Source organism: Ischnura elegans, chromosome 7, assembly GCF_921293095.1.
Source record: "Ischnura elegans chromosome 7, ioIscEleg1.1, whole genome shotgun sequence".
In the NCBI taxonomy this organism is placed as follows: domain Eukaryota; kingdom Metazoa; phylum Arthropoda; class Insecta; order Odonata; family Coenagrionidae; genus Ischnura; species Ischnura elegans.
In genome coordinates this window covers 28,469,073-28,493,081 of record NC_060252.1, presented here as the reverse complement: position 1 = coordinate 28,493,081, position 24,009 = coordinate 28,469,073, and the positions used below count along the sequence as shown (strand labels likewise).

Sequence of the window (24,009 nt, the reverse complement as noted above, 5' to 3'; positions counted from 1 at the left end):
CTCCTTCATCAGCGAAGAACACCGACTGTAACCGGGCTCTCACGAAAGGCACCTTCCTCAAATTGCTATAGCCACACTTACTCCGCCGTAACGATGAATTGAATCGAGTTTAGCAAAAATTAAAAGAAAGCAAAAAAGACACTGACCTATTGATGTGAAATGTTTCATTTTGATGGTTATCTTTTTACAAAGAACTCCTTCTCTGGTAACCACATCTCTATGCAGTTCACACCACACTGACTTCCGAACTTCTTTCCCACCAAATTAATAAGGCTCTATATTTTATCCGGATTGAGGATTTTTATCCGGATTGCACGGCCCGCTGTTTATAACGTTTCGGAATCCGCCACGGCCCTCACCATCAGTGACGTTGGCAAATATCAACATCACGTCGCGTCATCATCCCTGATGACGAGGGCCACGACTGAAATCGAAGCCTTTGAAAGAATGGCCCACCAAACGGACTGGAAAGTCTGATAGTACAGATTCGCTGGGAAAGAACCACTTCTTCCACAAAATCCATTTGGTGTACCTTGTGGTAAGGAAGACTTCCGAAAAAAACGCTAAGGTCATCCTTCCTACAATTGCGCCGCGCACCACACGCTAACGTTTTAAGCTACATAGGTGGTGGAAGAGCAACAAAAAAACGCTTGATACGCAAATGAAACGCGTTAATGCTTAGATTATTTAATGCTAAAACCAGGCAGTGGATACCAAAGGATATCGCCAACTGCATGGAAAAAGTAAATACGGGGTTTGACCACAAACCTACCAACCCCAGAGTATCAAAACATATGACCCATTACAACAGTCACTCAAAAAACTTAATTTTCCTTTAAATTTAGTAAATTAGATATATTTAAATACAACTCAAGAGAGCACACAACCATTACCATTCCATCCAAAGCACCACAGAGATATTTTAACTACAACTACGCCCATAACAGAACGAAGATTTAATTTTCCAATTTAAATCGCCCTTGTTTTTAGACTACTTTAAAGGAAATATAAAGGTACATAGGTACCTACATGCCGCGGTTCGCGAGATTGTATGCTACAGAAGAATTACAGTCAATTTTGGAACTTTTAAACATGTTCTCTCGAATCCTTCAAATAAAGTATACTTATCGAATTAAAAGTTTCGCATCTGTACTTTTAAATCTCAAAACCAATAAAAAAATGCAAGTCTGGGCCAATTAACTAAAAAAATCTTAATATGTACCACGCATTGAAGCATTGTAGCGTGAATACGAAACCATTTTTATCTGATATGGATATATTTGTATCTTTTATAATGAAATGAAAAATGATCCTTTCATCCATGTAGAACCCGGAGAAACTTTATGGCGGTAAGCTCAACCGCAAGAACACGAGTCAACCCCGCTAGCGAGAGCCAGGAAACAAAGAATTTTACACACAATCATTAGAAAAATCGTAACATAGATCGCATCAACATGAAAACGATGTAAATAAAAAATTCCTGTTGATACATAGAGGCGTTTTTTACGAGCATAAAATTAGATCAAATGCATTAAATAAACTAATACCAGGTTTATACTCAATAGTAATGCTTAATAATGATACATGACGCATTCGATAAGTGGCGTAACAGCATCATTGTCCACCACGCGATATATTTGCCATTGTTGGGGCAAAGAACCGGATTCAACCGCAAAGAACTAACTGGTTTCATTCCAGTTGGTATAAAAACTTATATAAATAATTTTAATAATGATAAAATTAATTATCAACTAACGAAATGTAAAAAAAAAACAACGAAGAATAATTTCACCAATTTTCCCACCCTGATTTAGATCGCATAAATTTTCACTTTTGCCCACGACAAAATTTGATACTGGAGATCAAATAGCTCTTCATAAATTACACCATCAGGAATTATTTTTATAAACAAATTATACGATAAACTTCTTTTTTTAATTCCTTTGCAACGGTTCATCAATACGTGCAGGCTTTCACAAAGGGGGCGAGTCCACGGTGCGGATAGGGAATACATTCTCCTCGAAATTAACAATAAAGCTAAGAAAAGCATCAAACGCAGCATAAAAGTCAATCTTTGATCTTCAAATTGTAATAGCTATCTTAATTTCATTATTTTATGTTTAAAGGAGAGATAATATGCGGTTATGTCGTCTATAATTTCACACTAGAATATCATCCGCGGCATCTTCCACGGCAAACTTGATGCTCACAAAATAATTGTACCCGAGACAATGCATGTAGCGATTCTCAATAGAAACAATGCTGAAAAGTCTTTAGAGCAAGATCACTATTTACCCCATCGTCAAAAATAACTCTATGATGAGATACCGAATACGAGGAAAGTGTCCAGCAGGGCATTGAACGCAATCCAAGCCGCCCCGCCCAAATGATTCTGTGTGGCCTGCACATAACATAAAAGTTTAACCAATGGATGGAAATTACTCTGCAAATTATACATTAATGCACGAGTAACCCATACACCCATTATACATTTAACTTCTCATTTCAAGGAACTCGAAAATCTGAAACATCGAAAAACCTTCCAAGATAAAATTTGTTCGTCGTCAGCTTTAGGGCTTACAGATCTCATTGATGTATTCGTGACCTTCCCGATGCTAACTAAATAAGGGGCTTTTTCAGGATATTGCTACGGAAATATTTAGGAGAGAATGCAAATCCGAAATCACATCCAGCCGGGATGATACATTGGGCTGCTTGAGGGTAAACTCAACGACTAATCTCAAAGAAAACTATGATTTAATAACTGCTGATAGTAATGATAATGAAATTAAGGCATCACACCGCGTAAATACAAAAAGAATACTGACGAAAGCTCTGAAAAATGCCTAAATTTAATTCCTCCAGCTTAAGAAACCGAAGATGACAGATTTACTGGCATCATTAAAAATGAAATAGAAAACCAATTGAACACGACTTTCGACAGTGAAAATATACACAAGAATGCATGCTTACGCCCAGGAAAGTCAAATCTCTAAGTACATCCAAGTATCACTGGACTGGTGTCCTCACTGGTAAAGTATTTCCAAGAAGTAGCAATAAAATAACCCACAGAAGGAACACGCATGTCTCGAGGTGTTCAAATGGTCTTCGATTTTTTACGTCCACTAACAACAAGAAGTGTTATGGGTGAGATTTATTCCCCCAACACCACAGCTATCTAGGACAAATATTTACAACCATTCCTATCAAGGTTTAATGGACGAACCAAAATAATCACACAGGCCAACGCCAATCAGTTACAATTTTTGGATAAAGTTATAGGTGCTGTAAAAATCAGAATATACCATAAATAATCGGAGAAAGGTTATAAGAAACAGCAGTCAGAATTGAAACATTGACGAGAAACAAACCCTCAAAAAAGGTTGCAGCAGAAAATAACAAAGGTAGAAGTTAATCATTTGCTATACTACCTAGTATATAACTTATAACTCACTAGCTAAGGAAAAAAAATAGTCTACGCCAGAGATTAATGATTACCGTTTCTCACTGTAATGCAATTGTGCACAGCCACAACCTCTCAGGCTCGAGTATAGACTCCTACGCTCGACGTTTCTCTAGTTTTTTTTACCTGTTTACAACCGCTTCGGTAGCATTACCTGTTCACAAAATTCGCTACTTTACACTAAACGAGACCCTAAAGTGGAAAAAATTAATTGGTACGATTTAACCCACTTCACTAATACTACTCATCAAATTCCACATGAGTCAGGTAAGTCGAGGGGAACAACAGAACATGGCAAAGAGCACACGTCCACTCGAAAAAAGTAATTGTCAACGAGCCGGTTCGCCGGCCGAGATAACCAACATTTAATCACCTTTGGCGGTGTCGCACAAGCCATTTATGAATCTAGAGGTAAAAATGAAAAATATACAACTCACCGAGATCAGCATAAACGGCCTGCAGTAGCCCCAGCCCTAACTCATTCAGTCACTCTTGTCCGGTGCTCACGACGGTACCAAGCCGTTGTCTTCTCACCTCGTCTTCGGTCCGCCACCGCCGCGCCAATACTCAGCCCCTGCTGCCGGGAATGTAACTTGCGGCTTGGCGTGGAACTTCTAAGTACCGCCACTAGATGGAAGATGTAGGCAGAGCACTAACGGATTGATTTCTGTATCACGTGATCCATTGAGCCCAGGATTTAAAACGAGTGTAAGACCTTACAATCATGTAAGCTGTTAATCCAGAGCTTTTCGCGAACATTAAATGAGTGACTAAGGTAACATAATCATTTCATCATCAGGTATATGTCGCGAACCGTGGATCATATATTTACATGCTTTACTTTATGCAAGCACACCGTTTTAACGTAAATGCAATTTGATACCATAAATTTACATTAAGGACCGGACCGCAATCATTTTGCACACCGCATGGAGTTCCTTTGTTTCGATTTTTCTGTTTTTCGGACTACCAGCTAGCATTTTCTCCATGAGGGTGAGGGCCATTGCCAAGTCTTGGCACAGAACACCAGCAAGTATTCAGCGGATTGGGTTAACACTTTTACATCGGGCTGGTGACAGGGGCACAGCTAAACATTGAGGCTGGGGGGGTTTTATGTGCAACTAATACTTAAGGGTGGGGTAATGCATACCCACAAGGGTAAGCGGGAGTTGCAGGGGTCCTCCTCCAGAAACATTTTAAGATTAACCCACATAGCACAAAATATAATCTTCTAGATGCCTAAAAAATATCTAGTATGTCTTCAGCTAATATCCAGAAAATATCTCGTAATATCTTCTAGATATTTTGTAGATATCTGAATGTTCGCTTTTATGATATCTACAAGATATCTTTGAGAAGATATTTTCTAGGCATTCATATTCAAATTGGATCCATTAGAAAATTTCAGGATAAATGACATAAATATAATATTTTTCGGTATAACAAGAGTTTATTTTCAACTGAAAGCCTGGTGGAGCAGGAGGTGATAGTTGGGGATTCTTCCTGAATACTGGAACCTCTCTGGCATTCACTTTTTTCTAATGAGGGCCTCCCTCCTCCAATTCCAAATTTGAAGTTACCAAAGCAGCTTACAATCTCCTCTTAGATTTCTCAAAGGAGTCTGCAACATTATCAATGAATATTGATTTAGTGTCTCGCAATATAGGCCTTGAAAAAATTTTAATGCAAGCAATTTTGCCAACATATTTAAACACCATCAGGGCTATAAATAAAGGATATTTATATGAATGAGTACATAACTGTGATATGTAAAAGGTTATGGCAATATTTACAATTGTTGCGATAGTAAAAAATTAGTTGTAAATTAATTATAAAGAGCAGAGACTAGAATTTTGGCATACCTTTTATTCCATTGAATTGGATTTGCTTATTGATGGTAACTAATTAAGCTGAGACAGTTCATAGTTATCTATCAATTTTGATTTCACTGGACATACCGATACAAAAAAAATCTCCGCTAAAAAAGACATATGCTAGACATCAAGTGGATTTTTATAATATCCACGACATTGAAGGCATTTTCTAGCCTTCTAGTAGATATTATTTAAAATATCCAAGACATTAAAGATATTTTCTAGACATCTAGAAGATATTTAAGATATCCAAGACATTGAGGATATTTTCTAGATATCTAGAAGATATTTTGTGCTACGTGGGAATCGTTCAAAATGGTGAGTTTTACGGCTTTATGGGGAATATTTGATTAATCCTAACACTATATAAGCAATACTAATCCAATCAATAAAATGGATTAAACTTTAAAAAATTCTCTAAGATCTGGGGGGGGGGGATTTTATCCCCCAAAAACTGCTGTGCCACTGCATGGTTGGTTACAATTATTTACCGTCTCTTAGCTACTATTGCTACAGCATAGGAATACATGTGTGTTTGCATTATTTAAAATTAAAATTATTTGGCTTGTGTTATTGGCTGTCATGCAAGGGAATTCATATTTTAGTCTGAGGTAATTAATGTCTATTCCTGATATGATATTTATGAGAAAATTTGTGTTCAATGTTGACTATGTCACTCACCATTCAAGCGTTGAGGGTTAGATAGACTTTCTAGATAAAGGAATATTTGATATTTTTGCCTAATTCTTACTCCATTTGGAAATGTTCTGTTTTCCACTCACTTTCCAGAAATGATTTTTGCAGTGTTCACATGGACAGAACATTCTGAAATATTAAGTCAGGAAATTAGAGGTGGAAAATTAGTAAATCACTCAAACGGGTCTCAAAACTATATTTTATTGAAAAGCATCCACAATGATGGCCCTGTTCATAGGGGCTTCTATGAATTATAATGGAAACGCCCATTGAAGAAAGGTACCAGAAATAGCAAACAATGTAATCAATAGATTACTAAGAAATTCTTGCCAGCAATTTGGCGTCATTACTCCAGGTGTTTGTAAAAGTCCCATTTCAACGTGAATAAGTCAGCAAGGGAGGGACTGGGCAAACAATACCTTTCTGTCTTGATCAGCCATAAAAATCAGCGGTAGTCGAGCATATCCAGAGTTAAAATCACATGATCAATTGGGTTCACTCAAGTCCAGCCAAGTGTGGAATTCGTTAACCAAAGAGGATTTAATGATTAGATTGGAGGAGGAGAAATGTAATTGAGATACCAGAAACACAATCAGTATCTCATGGAAGAGAATTCTGAAAATAAGTAAAATCACCCAGCTAAGTCACCAGGAAATTAAAACATTTAAACTCTTCGCAAGTTTTTTGCTGCTTGGGATTTTTACGCCAGGTCATATCAATTAATTCAATAAAAGAACCTATTTCTTGTTCCTCTTCCTTCATGGAATACAAAAGAGAAGAGCATCCCGGTGTGAAATTTTGCCCTTTGCCTACGGAAAACACTAAACAATCTGTTGATAAGTAGCAAACAGCTTACAAGGATACCTTAAAAAAAATAGTGATTTGCTCACTCCATAATAGGTTAAAAGTCACCCAATGACAAACTTAGTTCTCAACATTAATCAATTTCCAGAATTCCAGGAACTGCTGAAATTGATGGATAGTATATTTAACTGCATTATAGACAGATGATGGACTATTAAAGAGATTAGTATCTTCTCAGAAATAATGAGGAGCATGGATCAGCGAATAGCATCTGAAAATTTTTGGTGCCTCTGGTTTTCTGGTTTTCCTGGTTACCAGACACCTAGAGATGGTGGTTGCACCCTTGATAAAACATGAACTAAAAAAGTCATTGCAATACGTAAGACTTGTAGTAGGCTTAGGGACCAAATGAAGAGCGGAAGACCAGCAGCTGTCGCATCTACGTGCAGTTCCTAATTTCACCATTTGCTCCATTTCGCGCTTGGCAACCGCTAGCCTGTCCGGCGCGAGTCTGCGGGGTTTAGTGAAAACAGGGGGACCTTCCGTGGTACGGATAAAATGTTCAGTAGAATGTTTGATTGCTTTAGGGGCACCCGATGGAGAGGTTATTTCAGGGAATTCCGCTAAAAGGCGATGGTATGCGGAGGAACCACTGAAAGCAGTTACACGGTTTCCCGAGTACGGGGCCACGATTCCAGCGACACTCAGTGTTGTAACGAGCAGAAGGCGTTGCAATTGTTTTTCCACCAACGGCCACAAGAGAGCATTGGGTAAGGAGGACGCCATGAGGAGGAGAAGAGCGACGCCATGACAGTCTGGACGAGAAGGGTTTAGATGTCAATACTATAGAGCTTGTCTGTGCTACGCAAACGAAGCAAAATAAACCCTATAATGCATAATTGGTGATGGCATTCATTTACCACGTCCGTAATCATCCCCACCCTACATAGGCTTACCACACTAATCCATTGCACAAAAAATAAAAATACTCTCAACAGTTTGAAGCTTTGGAGTTTCCTTTCTAGTACCACAGCTTACTACTGATGAAATGTGTTTCAAAAACAGTTTCAAACAAATTTATACTATTTTTATTGTATACTTGATTGTTGACAATAAAAACAATTACAAAGCATAAAGCAGTATGAATTTGATATCAGAACACATCAGGTTCCTGATCTTGGATTGGATTGGATATTGGTGCAGAAGGAACTTTCATGAAACACAAAAACACATATCATATTCAATAAAATGAATCTCAAACTCTCTTCATTTCTTGTGTCCTGAATGAATTTCTCAGGAACCAAAAGTCGAGGTATTAATTCTGCTTAGCAGAAATCATAACTGGGATCACACATTAAGTACAGTTCATAGGTTCCAATTTTTAACGTGGAGATGGACTTAACTGGTTAGTTGCAAAAATAACTTAACACTTATTTACACACATTCACAATTAGTTATACCTACAACAGAATAAATCAAAAATATTTTTTCACAATAGTATCCCGTAGAACAGAGAGCTGAGATTTCATCTTCCAGAGGGTTCATTCACAGAGCTTGTAAACAATCTCATGTCCCGTGGAGGCCATACTTTGCATATTGCTCTCCCTCTAATTAATCCTTGAGGCACAGGTCCATAATCTCTAGAATCTGTAGAATTACTGTTGTTATCGCCCTGCAGCCAAACATAACCACGGGGCACCTGAAACAGGGAAGATTGAAATAAGTACGTTCCGCACTCACTTAAGTCGATCACATTGCCACTTTTTCCACTCATTAACAACAATTTAAATATACCTTTAAGGGTACTCTGTAAATACATGCAAAAATTTTTTGGAAAATTCATTTTTATTGGGATTATAAATACATGTAAAGCATGTGATAAAAAATGGACATGTATGTTATCCAGATATTGCATACTCATAACTGCAAAATCTATTCCCCCTAAATTTCTAATTGAAGAGCAGGCTATAAGTTTTCTTATGATAGATTCCTTCCGCAATCAAAGTTGGTAAACTAATATTGATAGTGCGAAAAATCCACAGAGAAAAAATCATTCGCCTTGACTTGACTCCGGATTCGAACCCGGATCCCTCGATTTCCGGCCGAGTGCTTTAGCCAGTTAAGCTACCGAGGCGTCATTCATCCCTGTGGAAATTTGTGGACTATACCGGACAAGGTGGTATGGACTGCTGAGCATATTATGCGACGAGCAGTCCAAATCGTGCGCACGGCGCCACAGCCGGAGAGTAAAGTTATATTGATAGTCTTTAATTGATTGATATTCCTAATATTGATAGTCTTTAAAATACAATTTGTAAGTTTGTTAACTTAAACCACAATAAATACATCATGGTGATGACAACAACAAAAACAATTCACTATAAAAAAATACTTGGACAATATATTCTTAACTTTTCTAGCTAAGAATAATGGAGTGCATAATAGGGTAGTTTCCTTCATCAAAGAAAACAAAAAGCATTGATGGCGATTCGTTACCCACCATTAGTGTATTCATAATACACAAATTATTTGGTTTTTGAAATACCGGTTTAGACGAATGGCAAGGGTCAAATTTTATCCTCATTTGAAAAAGGCCAGATTGGCGCCCATGCGATTCCACTCCACGTCACAGGGACCTAGTTTCTACACGAGAGGATAGGAGTTATGCATCGTCAGAGGCTACCAATGCATGCATGAGTCACAGAGCTCAGGGAAACATGTCTTAATAATCACCTATTAAAACTGGCTAAGGTCAGAAAGTTTTCTTCGCTTGATAAGGTATTAATAAACCTTTTTTAAGCCATGCGCTACCAGACAGGAAGGTACTCAGCTACCCGTTAGCATCCTGCGTCCTATCAGCGCTCAGAGCCTCGATCAAGGTCACCTACCAGGCGGTAGGGGGAACCAGAAATGCGTCGTACGGACTTTTTCCCTTCATTCCTACTTACGCGTCGCGTTTTCTCGCGCTTGAAATTTTTCACTTTTCATTTGATCGCGAAAAATAGATATCGTCATTTAAAAATCTAAAAGCGTGAAATACGTACTCCAGGAGTAATAATCTTTCGATTTAGGCAATAAAAAAATAATAGGAAACCACCCTATTACGATGAGCAAAGACAGTATATGTATAAGCAAGGATATATGAAGTGACTGAGACATATTACATACAGGTACAAAAAATAGAGATAGAATTATACATTGAATTAGTAAAATTAATTTGCAAGATACGAATAAATACACATTAAACGGTAGGGAAGTAGAACAAAAACCAACATTTTATTCAAACGGGAAACTTGCAAGGGTCATGGATTTATATAAAAAACCACTTTTTTATCAATTAAAAGAAAAATTTAGCTTGAAAATGTGTATAGTCTCCACTCATTACATTAAGAATAAAAACTATAACAACCAACGAAAATCCCAAAGAGGAGACCACAGACTCTCGAGCTCTGCCAATGTGAGGCATGATATCAACCTTGTATTAACTGCCGTCCAGAGTCTAGGAATACACATTGATTGATGGAATATGTTATCACTTATCATCAATCTATATATGAGGGGGTGAGAGAAGCCAAGGGGTGCAAGTGATATTTTTTCTAGAAAGAGTTAGGTACTTACAGTAATTTGGTAAAAAAAAACGAGATCAACTAGATATTTAGGAGTGCCTCTGATTTTCTACTCTATGTAAGGACAGAACAAAGATTAACTCGCATCCATTGGCCACCAACTTTTTGAATATTCCTTTAACCAATTTCTGTACCTAACTCTAGTTAGATATGAAATTACTTCTACCCTCGGCTTCTTCCTCCCTTTTATATAATATGCATGCTTGTACGAATTGTAAACATTCATTTGGATAAATTTGGCAATAGTATCATAATATGTCAACAACATCCGCCTATTACAAGAATGACGCTTTACGAACTCTCTAAACGTGTATTTTACCCATCAGGTAGTCATAAAAATGAAGCTATGATAAAAGTAACTCACCACGTCAGAGTTCAGCAGCCCCCACTTCACTCGATCCCCAGGAAGACCCATCACTCGCTTGCAAATAAGAAGACGAGGATTATTCGGAGATTTCGCAATCACAATATCTCCCTTCTTAATTTTACGAAGTCTCGGGGTGATGTGCTCAGTTAGGATGATATTCTGGCTCTCTATCGTAGGCTCCATTGATGGTCCAACACACTAAATTAATAATAATGACCAGAGAATTTCAGAAAGGTATCCAACCATATTACTGACACCAATGAGCAACAAAATCAGTAAAAAAAGGGCTATGAAATAAAATTAAGACGAATATACTGCCACACACCGGGTAAATAGGCTCGATATTTACGCAGTTCAAAGTTTTAAAACAATTTCAAAATAAGATGATACGTACCACAACGAAATCGCCGACGAATTCTAGTGTACAATGAGCTATACACCCATACTTTACTACACACCCTATCACCACAAATATTTTCGTACCAACTGTCTTTAGGTTTACCATAACTGAAATACTTTAATCCTCTAATTACGTTGAAATCATTTCTATCCCGACATTGAATCATGTGTGGCTCAAATGCTGCATCAACAAAACTCACGCCTTACCAAAACAGTCATAGGAGCAAATAAAAAATTTAAACCCATTAAGTTACCCTTTTATGACCTCAACAAAGCAGACTAGAGTAATGTCTTTCATAACACGACTGCAACACAAACTTTTCATTGCAGCCAAAACTCAGCAGTCAAAAATTTTACTCGAGTAAACGTCCGTCATTTGTTCTTTTACGGATGAGCATCGGAGAGCGAATGGGCGTAGCGGGCCAATTTAAACACCACTAATGATGAATTAATTGATCTGGAGAGGACCTAGGATTTTCTTTTGGAGGTCACGCAGGCTGGAAGTTTTGACGAAGAGCTGAGGGTTAAGGTAATTTGGAATACCTCCAGCTCGAGAATGACTAAAGAGAAAAAGACATGAGCAGGTTGCGAATCACCCATGTCTTATTTATATAATGCGTTTCAGTCTTATGGCCCACAAAAACTAAAAATTTACCCCAGGAGAGGTAAATCAGAACAAGAAAATCAATTTATACGAGAAAAATTTATGGATAATGCAGTGTATATGCTCTTTATTTCTCAATAAATATTGTATTAACATTTTTATTTGATAACAGCAAAGACTCCCTTTGAAACTTACAAATGCAGTTTCATACTTTTTGCATTTTTAAACGATGCTGTTGGAGGCGCTCTCAAAAATTATTTTAAACATGGAAAAACATTCTGATCTTCTTATCCAGTGGCCATGTATTATTACCCCATGTATAATCAGCAAACCAAGATGAAATAGCATATTTTCATATTCACAAAAATCAAGGTGCCCGAGCATTTTTCTTTAGATCTGCGTATCTAACTAGCAATCTTAGATTTTACGTAGGAATTTCAATATATATCTATATAAAGAGAATATTACCATAGAGCAAGTATAAACTATATACACTTACCATTCATGGAGGTACAATGATGATCAGAATTAATATTATGTAATGATTGTGGTCACTTTCTGAGACAGTACATCAGTCCATGATATGCAATCCGAAAGTACCTTTGTGCATATACTGAATATAACACACAGTGTTGAGTATGGAATCTCAAGCAGGAGTGGTATGCAAAGAGGGAGTTCCACTTAAAGAGTCCTGATCAAAAAGTACCACATGGAAGAGGTCATCACCGATGTAGAGCTGTACTCAAAAACGAGCTCCTCTGACTCAACTTCCTTTCCAAGTGCTACTCCCCATAATCACCATCAATTTATGTCTTTTTCTTTTCCTTAGCCATAAATAAACATGGTCATAGGTAATTTTGATTTATCCGACCAATGATTACATGAGATTTTATCCAAATTCAACCCCATGCTCTCCTTCCTTGCGTTGTTTCACATCAAAACCTCCTTGTTCTTAAGTCGCCCTCTATATTTATTTATTTACCATAAAAGCAACCACTACACACATATTTCCATAGGTTTGTTTTAATTAAATAAATATTAACAAAAAAATTATTAAAAACCTTTAATGATGCTTATTCAATTGGAAAAATATCATTGTAATTTACACCAAGGATGACATTTGCATTGAAAAAATCAACTGCCTTGGCTTTGGCTAATAATTTGTAATTATAAAATATTAAGATCACATATATTTTGCATAGAAAAACAAACAAAAATACGTTTATATTACATCAAATTACATATACCGACAGGATATTCTTTGTCTAATGCTAAAGTAATTCCTTTAAATAGTCTTCAGATAAGGGATTCCAAAGATATCATCTTAGAGGCACTTGATAGAAATAATACATAAAAATACCTCCTGTCTTCTGATCATTGCAGGGATCCGCAACTACTTTGGAAGTGAAGTCCTAAAAAAATATATAACAAATACCATATGATAAAAAATCATTTAAAGGTGAAAAAGCACAAAAATAGACCAAAAAATTTTCACAGAAGGGAAAATAAATGGATAGGAAAACTCAACCGAAAATGGACAAAGATAATGGATGAAGTGACATTTGGTAGAAGACTGGAATCATAGGGTAAAAAAGCAGCTTGACAGGATGAGAGGAAAATAACTGTGAGACTAGTTTTAGTATTTAAAATACATATCAATATTTTGATATTCAAACAGTCAATTATTCAATTCAAAATAATTGGAGTATCCAGAGCGACATCCCATGTGTATCAAAAATTTTACAAAAATATGACGACAATTAATTTTACAAAAATTCATCATCAGCAACATGTTAAAAATTCACAGGGAAAGTAATGAAGAAAAACAAATAATCTCTCGAAGAAACAAATACATATTATCAAAAATAACATATGGAAAAGAAAAATCCAAACATACCTCTGTTTAAAACATTTCACATGTTTTTCAGAAAGCCCAAATTTTTTAATAGATGGCATAATCTGCTTTCTGAAATGTTCTTTCATTGACTGCCAAGACCTTCCCTCAAGGACCTATTAATGAAAAAGATAAAACATACCATGAATTAAATATTAGGGGTGGACAATCAGCTGACACAATCCTTATGATGATATAGACATGATTCATTTCATGAATTCAGATTACTTAAATTTTAACAAAAACTCAGGTAGATATCTGGTAATTTCCATCCCTTTCAGAGGGATTGTCTTTTGGAGCCAAGACATTAATAAAAAGTGCACAGACAGAAAGGGTTACACAATTTTTTCCATTACTCAGGAAGGTATACAATGGAAACAATGATGAAAATAATGAATTGAGTCACTTAGTAATGATGGTAGCAATCACAAATTAGTAATTTTCCACAAAATGTTTATTCACTCAACTGGTTTCCACACATGCCTTGCCAATGCTCCTTTGAGTCAAAAAGGTTATGTTTAACTCTTAGTTTTATGATCACACTATGGCGAAGATGAAAAATGATCATTAATCAATGGATGAAAGAAAAGTATCATATGTATTGTAACCGATGCTGCTTGGTGCGGTTCATGGGCATTCAAATCAGCGTTCACGAGGTAGGGAAGGCTTATGTAATTGTGTGTGAATGTGCGTGTGGATGCAGTGAAGCATGAACGAGCCCGAGTGCTGTATTTCCGTCCCCCCCCCCCCCCTCCCACAATTCTTCCGCCTATTTCAAGAGGGGAATTTTCCAGTGTGAACGTGACTAGTGTCAGGTTTACCCCATCCTCCTTCAAGAAAACAACACCTGCACGCAGCGATCGGAGGGTGATGCAATCTGCTACCCCCACCCTCCACAAACTTTGGCAAAACCCCCTCCCCTATGGACGATTCGGAGAAAACCCACCATTATGGGTTCCCCTCCAACCCCAACCCCCAGAAAGTTGACCTAGCGGGGCTATAAAAGCTGAGTACAGAAGGCTAGAGGTAGACTATTCGCCATGGAGAGGCAGCCGGAGGCTATGGTGGTCATCTGAGGTGCATCCCAGGAGTCCTGTGGAAGAGAGAGAGATAAGCGAGGCGTGGAGGTTGACAGCGAGTTGAAGGACGGCGACAGCGAGGAAAGAGGAGACGAACGGCAGATTTCCAGCGCGCAAAAGAGAGGAACGTCACTCCACGACGCCCGAGTTAAGAGATTCTCTCAACCCACAGCAAAAGTAGACGCAGCGACCCTGACTGGAGCAAGCCAAGGAAGCCATCTCCATCCACGACACAGAGAGCCAATAAGTACTCTTGTCACCCTACATTCCCTCCCCCCCCTCCTGAATTCAGAAGATCCCCGAAGAGCCCCATTTTCCCCCATTCAAGAACAGAAGGATTGTGAAAATATTCCCTTGCATTTTTTAAATTTTTTTTGCCCTCCCCTTTTCCCCTGTGTGTGAGTGGATGATTGTAGTATTTAGGACAAAGTGTTTAAATTGATATTGGTGTTGTTCATTATTAAACTTCCATTTTTTTTCATTTACGCCAACATTTGCTAAAAACAGAGTTTCTTTCCTTTTATTGTTTGATAATTGTTGTCATTTAGTATTTCACTGACCAGTAGCAGTAGTTTTATTTTAAGTTAAAAGAACAATAAATTTATGTGTTTATTATATATTTCAAAATTGAGTTGTGTATTATATGTTTTGTTGAACTCGTAACTTCCAGCGTAAGCCTTCGTTATTTCATGCACGCCAGCCCCCATTCAGCAATAGAAACCCACCTCACACCCACTTTTCTCTTTTCTTCCCCCCACCTCCCCTTACTCCCGAACCACGACCGGCTTGTCTTGGGCGAACCCTCCAAACAAACCCTCCCCCACCCCAAAACCCGATGAGACAGGTTACAGTATGTACAAGCAATAGCCGCTGCCTGTTAATGCTGGATGATGGTTACCCCAACACAGGATATCCTCTGCGTGTACCAACATTACCCCTTTAAAATTTATGAAATTATATGACCTTAAATTGTATGTTTTGTTAACATGGAACAGAAATTATTATTAATCTTCCAAATACCTTGATTTTTAATGATTTTCTTTTGCTTTCCAAAGATTGCTTTCTACCCACACATTACACCATGAACTATCACCACTACCCCATCCCCTCTAACACATTTTTAGCCTTGGAATTCAACTATTATTCCCCTTATGCTAAATTTAGAGACCATTGGTTACAAAGAAAGTCTGCCAGGTTATCACACTGTCAATGTTTACAGCCACAAAACATGAAATATAAGATATCTGGTAATATTTCTAGAGGAATCCCTCATTCTAGTTATCCTTGAAATATTTGAATTTGCCTACAGCTGAAGAAACGATATATGAGTGCTGTGTCGTTGAAGTAAACAAAGATGATTCTCATTTTATTATGGCATCAATATATTTCAATATATGTATATCTTTCACCACTGATACTCAGCTATTTTCAGATAAGTTAAACAGACATTGAAAATATTAATTGATAACAGGTACTCAAATACATATAATCATCATCGGTGATTTATATAGTGACTAATTTTGGGATACAGTCACAGGATTAAGACACCAACGCTCCCTTGCTGTAACTAACTAAACTCTGACCAGAGATGTTTACTAAATGCAAACTGTAGTTGCTCACCAAAATTGACTTAAAGATATAAACAGTATGCTACCAGATAACCGAATCTTTGAACATTTTCCATAATATTATCTACATATATTAGATTCCATAAAGCTACAGAAATCAAAACATGAATTATTAGAAATTACTTTGATCAAAATATATCATTCTTTAAACTAACTCTCAGCTCACACGACTGATAACATTTTTTAAATGCTTAATCCTTTGATGAGGGATTTCTAAGTTTCTACCCGGTTTTTGAAACATTTTAACATAGCTTTCCTTATTGATGTAAACAGGCAGATACTCATTAAAGAAAAATATCTGCACCTTTCTCTGGAAGCGGATGACAGCCTAAGGTTGTCATCTGCATTCAATGGATTAACTTATTAATTCCAAATACAAAATTATTTCTTGCTTAAAGAACCAGACCTTCTTTCCAGTATAATACAATCTGTTAAAGACAAAATGATAACTTGGGATAATTTATCTCAGACCATTGCACCCCATGTTCTGTATATTTTTTTTCTTCGCCCGGGACATTTCAGGCTCACAGCTCATTTAGTCAATTTATTAGTAGTATTGTAGCGTCCGCCCCGTGCTCTTTTGTGCGACGGGGATCGAACTCGGCTTCGCCGTGTGGGTCCTTGCCTTTGGGTGCCGTAAGCAATGAATTGATTCAAGCTGTAGTTTTTATAAATAGGAAAAGGCACTTTACCTTTGGGTCTCCCGAGAAGCGTACGGCTTTAAACAGGTGAAGGTCGCGGCGAGGCGGATAGAAGTCGGGCGCTCGGCAAGGCTGTGACTCTCGAGGGGCTATTCTCGCTCTTCCCTAGGATGTCCGCGGGTGAGCAGGAAAGTACTGTTTGCCGACAGTGTAGCTTAACACGGCACGGAGAAGACGGGAGATCTCTGCTGGGCCACCTGACGACCGCTCGTGGTACACACCCCGGTTGTCACTCCCCAACACCAACTGACTTCCTTCAGATTTTGAGGGTTTTTATATTCAAAATCTTGGCCCCCTAGGTCATATCCCCCCCCAGTTGACCTATAGGACTATATGGGGCTCTAGGAAGTGGAGTGTTTGTTACGACAACTCCATGGCGTTGCATCTTCCCGTCCTCTCTAAGAGTATTTTTGTGTGTCGTATTTAGCCTTTCACTTTCTTGGCCTCGAGTCGTCCTCTACTTCCGCCTCGCCTTGCGCGCCTAGTCACCTGTTAGCGAGGGAGTAAACACTTTCGTAACCGAATTTGCCGCAAATATCTTGCGCTCAAATTTCCGGTCATCACACCACTCCCCGCTGTCTCTAAATTGAGCAGTCTCTATGACGAGACTGCTCACATTTTAATCCGTTTTTTTTTAAATGCTTCTCGTGAGTGTGCCACCCTCCAGTTAACCGCCATTTCCTCTTTATTCTTATAATACAATGCTTGTAAAGTTTTTGTACAAGAGAGAAAAGAAAAAAAACAATTTTTTTTTTACTGCGGAGCTCGTAGCATCTCCATCTCCTCCGGTGCCGATGGTGTAGGTGGGGGTTGAATCGACCGCTTCCGGAACCGGCGAAAGATCGCGACCCCCGTTGCGCATATGGCGGCCCCTATAGTAAGGATCAGGCCAAGATAGGAGATGGTGGGCACAGATGGTACCCATGACGTTTCTTCTAGGGCCTCCGCTTCTTGGAGCATCTCGTGTACGTGCTCCACCGGAATACCTCCCTGGCTCCCGAAGATGCGACGAGACTGTTGGACGAGGTTCTCCAGCCTCCGTTGTTTCTCTGCCGATGGATTGTTGATATAGTGATGTAGTGGGCCTTGCAAGATGTCCTTCATCTCCGGCATGTAGATATCCCTCCGTCGGGTGGTGAGGGCCAAGCTCCGGTGGAAGAAGGGGGTCAGCACCTGTCCCTCGCTGTAGCCGGAACATCCGGGTCGCAGCTCCACCACCCCGGTGTCGCTGAGGAAGTCTTCTGTGACGTTTAAGGCCTCCTCGCTCTCGGGGCATCTCTGGAGGAAGCGGCTCCTCCGCGGGACGCTGTATACCCAACGGTTGGTGGACTTGGTTCTGTGGAACAATGCTCTGGGGTGGGGGATTAGTCTTGTGTCACATTGTACCGTTTTGTCAGCTCCCATAAAAATGGCGTATAAGCAGTTAGTATACGGGAACTCGGTCACTTGCCGTCTCGGCGGGCAGATCGTCATCGGCCCGGACGTGCAACTGTTAATGTCATGTTCATCTAATAACATATGTCGGAGGTGATTTTCAGAAACTGCCAAGAAAGGGGCTTCGGGAGTGATAGTTAAAGATGCGTTTACATTAGGTATTTTAACCGGTAAAGCCACCACTCGATATAACTTGAACAGCTGATTCCCTGATTGTAGCGGGATCTCAGCAACTACTCTTATCTTTTGATTGAGGACGGCGTACGTTACTCGAGCCGTCGCATAGTATGAATAAATGTCCGCAGGCGTGAGGGGGAAAGGAAAGCGAATGCCTGGGGACAACCTAGTTTGAACTTGTTTTAAAGCTTCTAGTAATTGAAAGGGGGGAATGAAGTATGGGCTCAGGTGATTGTGTATTGTCCCCTCCCACGCTTGCGCAAAAGAGTTTATTTCTGTTTTCAATTCCATTAATACGGTCTCTAATCGCCGTAGTCCTGCGGAAATGGATAGGGTGATGGATATCCTATGAGATAAGACACGGAGGCCTTCGCCTAATTCTAAATTCATAAGGGCTAGTTCGGCCGCCAACCGTGAAGTAACGTTACTAATCCGCGCGACGACTAGTTCGTTCCTTCTAGCCAGAGCATACGTTGAATTGATAATAGTCGCCTGCAACTTTATCAGGTGTACACTCTTTTGGGTGGCGGTCCTTACTGTCACTATTTCTTTTTCTATTGAGGTCAGGTCCTCTTCCGTGAGGGTTCCAAACAGAAATTTTAATGCTTCACCTCCGATATTGATTAATCCCCTCTTTTCCCTCTGTAGAGTTTTTTCAAAACTCCACAGACTCATTAAAATGTTGGAGACTTCCGTTTCTAGTTGCTTTCCCTCCGTTTCAATGATTTTCTGAATTATCTGTTGGAAGTCTTCCGTCAGCGCGGTCCGATTACCACCGCTTGGTGTATCCACCTTTTGTCCTTCGCTTAAGACGTGCTGAACTTCCGTCATCAAGTGGTTCGTCGTTTGTAAATAATGTTCGATGTCTACATCGAATGCAAAGGCCCAGCATTCCCCTGCTAACAAGAAGCTGCCCTCCTCAAGGAACGCTACCCCTCTTCCCACGAATTCCGTCGTGTTCCTAGTTTCCCCGTTAGTCGTGTAGCAGAGCATTGTCATCAGAACCCACCAAAGAGCCATCTTTCTTGTCCTTCGGTGTGTTGTAATTTTCTTTTAAAAGAAAGACATAAATTAGTAAGGCATGGGTCAATATGTGGCGGGACACAGGAGCGTATGCTTGGGGAGCTAAAAGTCGCTGAGATTTTACAATAGGAGCTGGGAGGCAGGTTATTACTATGAGAAAACGGAACGTCGTCACCATTTCTATGCAACGGGCGTCCTCATTCCAAATTGTGTGATGACCGGCCGAAGGCAGCATCATTTTGGATTTTTTTTTTTAACTATTATATTGTCCTAATCCTCATGTCTGTTGTATGTATAACTTGGGGAGAAAAAATAAAAAATAAAAGCAGCAAAAAAAAACGAATTGGAGTTGCAAATGGATCACCATCCACTTGAAAATCGTTTAAATCCCACACGAAAACAACCGAAAATCTTTCACCATTAGTTCCGCGCGGCCATCCCGCGTTTCGTCACCCCTCTTTGTTTACACTTCCCTCGTCAGCTCGACCGGTCCTCGGCTGCGGAGGGGGTACCGATGTGGCGGGGGAGAGAGGGTGGGTAGTGAGGGAGGGGGAGGTCTTGAAGGGGGACCCGTGTCCCACTCGACACCTGGGACGACACAATATGGCGGGAGGGGAGGGGAGGGTTCTAGCCTCCTCCGTCGTCGTCCTTTCACTTTTTCTTCGGCTGGTAGGGGAGGGGAGGCGGGGGCACGAGGGGCATCACTTATTTTGCACTGTTTTAAACGATTCACATGCACTATTTGAGCGCCTTTATACCCTTGTACACTTTTAATTCTATAGTTCACCGGACTGGTTTGTTCTAAGATTTCATATGGCCCTTCCCAATGTTTATCTAACTTTCTAGTTGTCCCTGGCCGTGTAGCGCCTTTTCGCACGAACACCCAGTCCCCCTGTTGGAACGATACTTCCGTAGCACGTTTATTATACTCTTTTGCCTGTGTCTTTTGTCCGGCCCGTATTCTTTCTGCGACGGCTTGAAAAGAGAGTTTCAACCGCGCTTGGAGTTCGGCTGCGTAATTACTGTCCGTAGCGTAATTAATGGAGGCTGGCGAAGTAATATCGTCGAACGGTAATTCAATATGCCGTCCGTGCATGAGGAAGTAGGGGGTTTCTCGGGTAACGGAGTGGGGGGAGCTCCTATAGGCCAGCATGGCGAACTGTACCCAATCATCCCAACTTCTTTGATATTTGTCCACAAGGTGTGACAAAATGTTCATTAACGTCCTATGGCTTCGCTCGATCAGCCCATTTCCGGAGGGATGGTAAGCTGTTGTTTGTAACTTCTTTATCCCTAAGAGCTTACATACTTCTCTCATGAGCTGGGAGGTGAAGTTTGCCCCGCGGTCCGTCAACAATTGTCGCGGGACGCCGTGACGAGTAATGATCGACTCCACAAATACCTTAGCTACCGTTTCCGCTTTCTGATCGGGAATGGCTATCGCTTCCGGGTACTTGGTAAAGGCGTCCTGGAAGGTAAGGATGTATCGGTTCCCTCTATCTGTCCTTGGTAGTGGTCCCACGATGTCCATTGCTGCCCTCTGCAGGGGGCCAGTCACTTCCGGTAAAGACTGTAATGGCGCCCTGTTTTGTTTCTGCGGGTCTTTACGCAATTGACACGAATGGCAATGCGTGCAATGGGTGATCACATCACTTATCATCTTTGGCCACCAAAATTTGGCCCCAATGGTCCCCAGGGTGCGTTTTATTCCCATATGGCCCGCCCACGGCGAGTCATGAAACGCTCTAAGCACCCTCTCCCGCATGCTCTTGGGAGCAACCAACTGCTCTTCGCCCTTTTTCCCCTTCCGATACAAGATCCCCTCTTGATCGGTATAGAAATCACTTTTTCCCCCGGATTTCTCCATTTGTTCCATCACCTTCCCACACCATTGATCCCTTGCCTGCTCGTCTCGTATTAATTGTCTATCCCACACAGGCTCGAAAGGTGTTTGAATAACCGCCACCGGGTTACGAGACAAAACGTCGGCATTTTGGTGTATTTTCCCGGGCCGATGTTGTATTTCGAAATCATATTCGCTTAGGAGAAGAGACCACCGAGTCAACCGTGACGATGAATCTTTTAGCGAAAATAACCATTTCAAAGGCCTATGATCCGTAACAACTGTAAAGGCCCTCCCGTACACGTAACACCTCATATACCTTACCGCCCATACTACCCCCAGGCATTCCCTCTCTGTAGCGCTGTAATTACGCTCCGCTTTATTTAATTGCCGGCTAGCGTAAGCGACTACGTACTCCCCACTGGCATCCTTCTGGGCTAAGACGGCCCCCAAGGCTTCCCCGGAAGCATCCGTGTATAGTATGAAAGGTTTCTTGAAATCTGGGTACCGAAGTACCGGCTCATTACATAAAAAGTCTCTCAATGTTGCGAAAGAGGCAACGGCTTTCTGAGTCCATTCAAATTTCACACCCTTCTTAGTGAGTTCCGTCAGAGGTTTAGCTATTTGGGCGAACTTCGGAATAAATCGGCGGTAATATCCAACTAAGCCCAAAAATCCTCTGAGTGTCCGTAGGTTATGTGGAGGGGGAAAATTACTGATTGCCCTAATTTTATTGGGATCTGGCTCCACTCCCTTCGATGAAATAATATGCCCCAAATATTTCACCGAATTTTCCAAAAATTTGCATTTGGCGGGCTGTAATGTCAGACCCGAGGCCCGCAATCGCTCAAACACTTCCCTTAGGTTAGCCAAATGCTCCCCTGTGTCTCGACCATGAACAATTATATCATCAAGGTATACGAGACACTTGCTTCCTTTAAGCCCTGATAAGACGGAATCCATCAGTCTTTGGAAGGTGCTTGGACTATTGGCCAGCCCGAAGGGCATCCTGAGATATTCATAATGCCCCTCGGGGGTCGAGAAAGCAGTTTTTTCCCTATCTCTTGGCTCAACTTCTATTTGCCAATAACCACTGGCCATATCTAGCGTGGAAAAATATTTCGCTCCTCCTAGTTGGTCCAGCGTCTCTTGTATATTTGGCAAGGGGTATTCGTCTCTCCGGGTAATCTGATTGAGTGCGCGAAAGTCTGTGCAAAAACGGAGTTTCTCCTCACCGTTCTCCGATTTTTTCGCGACTAGCACCACCGGCGCACTCCAGGGGGATGTAGAATCCTGAATAATTCCTTGTGCGAGCATGTCTGTGATGTGGGTGCGCATTGTCTCCCGCTGCGCCTGTGGAACCCGATACGGTCGTCGAAATATGGGGGCATGGTTTCCGGTGTGGATTTCGTGGCGTACTCGCGACGTTTTACCCAGCGGCTTCCCTTCCCTGTGAAAAATGTCGCTATACTCCAACAATACTTCCCGCAACCTCTTTCCTTCCTCCCCTGGTAGTTGCAAACACTTAATCTCTAATTCCTCGGGAAGGCTATTCTCCCTCCGAATAATCCCCTTATGAGCGGCCTCCGGAATTTTAAATTCCCGCGTAATGGTTCCCACCACCATATTTACGGGAATTTCCAATTCCTCATTCGAGACATTAATTAATTTCACCGGGATTTGATTTCCCTCCAATCGGCGCACAATTCCTCTTCCGACCATGATCCCATGGATAGGAACTTCGACCGGTTCCATTAATAATGTCTGCTCGCCCTGCCCTCCGTTCTTCCCGAGGATTCCCATGGTGACCACCTCACTGCGCGGGGAAATCCGCGTGCGCTCTTTTAGTCTAACCATCTGAGGATTTTCCCCTTTCTCTCGCCTCCCTCTCTCTTCCTCCCGCGCTACAACCCCCGTGTCCTGGCCAAAGACAACCGCTTCCAAAGGGAAGTCTTCATTACCCACTCTCAACACTTCTGTTTTTAGATTTAGACTCGCTTCCATTGTCCGAAGGAGATCCAATCCTAAAATGCCGTCGGCGGGTAATCTCAAGTCCGACCCCACTACCTGAAATTCATGGAAAAACGTGCCTTTTCCTAACCTCACAGGGAGAGTCACCGTCCCCGTTATTGCTAGGTGATGGCCAGTGACTCCGCATAGTTGTGTCAAGGGGGGGTGAAGGGGGTGGTTGGGGCGGGGGACTTCTTCTCTGATGAGGGACAGCGTGGCTCCCGTGTCGATGAGAAGGGTGGCGCGGCTGCCTCCCACCTCGACGGACACGGCATAACCCGTTGTGTCTGCTCGGCGGGTTGACGGCGCCAATCTCTCCCGCTTTCCTTTCACCATCGCCGAGTTCCCTCCGCGCGGCGGGACTGGTGCCCGGAGGGAAGTCCGTTT

At 40.8% G+C, this 24,009-nt stretch overlaps 3 protein-coding genes across 5 annotated transcripts in view; all 3 read right to left on the bottom strand.

Annotated features, from left to right (window-relative positions):
- LOC124161851 (beta-1,4-mannosyltransferase egh) overlaps nucleotides 1-4,034 on the bottom strand; it is a 156,967-nt gene extending 152,933 nt beyond the window's left edge. Inside the window, exon 1 of the mRNA XM_046538070.1 lies at nucleotides 3,901-4,034. The gene's annotated coding sequence lies outside the window, so the exon portion shown is untranslated. The remainder of the gene's footprint in view (nucleotides 1-3,900) is intronic.
- Nucleotides 4,035-7,909: 3,875 nt separating this feature from the next.
- Nucleotides 7,910-11,601, bottom strand: LOC124162089 (mitochondrial inner membrane protease subunit 1). The gene is made up of 3 exons (XM_046538467.1): nucleotides 11,225-11,601; nucleotides 10,828-11,028; nucleotides 7,910-8,536 (listed from the first exon to the last, which is right to left on the bottom strand). Exons 1-3 carry the CDS (start codon nucleotides 11,333-11,335, stop codon nucleotides 8,363-8,365), a joined length of 486 nt encoding a protein of 161 aa, XP_046394423.1. The 5' UTR covers nucleotides 11,336-11,601; the 3' UTR covers nucleotides 7,910-8,362.
- A 1,280-nt stretch (nucleotides 11,602-12,881) lies between these two features.
- Nucleotides 12,882-24,009, bottom strand: part of LOC124162088 (telomeric repeat-binding factor 2-interacting protein 1-like) — a 35,735-nt gene continuing 24,607 nt past the window's right edge. For all 3 annotated transcript variants that reach the window (XM_046538466.1, XM_046538465.1, XM_046538464.1), the window contains 2 exons: nucleotides 13,731-13,843; nucleotides 12,882-13,245 (listed from right to left, as the gene is read on the bottom strand). In XM_046538466.1, the coding sequence (XP_046394422.1) occupies nucleotides 13,227-13,245; nucleotides 13,731-13,843 (132 nt within the window). In that variant the 3' untranslated portion in view covers nucleotides 12,882-13,226. The remainder of the gene's footprint in view (nucleotides 13,246-13,730; nucleotides 13,844-24,009) is intronic.

Coding starts and splice junctions, on each gene's coding strand:
- LOC124162089 (XM_046538467.1), bottom strand. CDS start 11,335: ATGGTAAACCTAAAGACAGTTGGTACGAAAATATTTGTGGTGATAGGG. Junction 11,029..11,224: donor TCGTCGGCGATTTCGTTGTG/GTACGTATCATC, acceptor TTATTAATTTAG/TGTGTTGGACCATCAATGGA. Junction 8,537..10,827: donor GGCTGCTGAACTCTGACGTG/GTGAGTTACTTT, acceptor TCCCTGTTTCAG/GTGCCCCGTGGTTATGTTTG.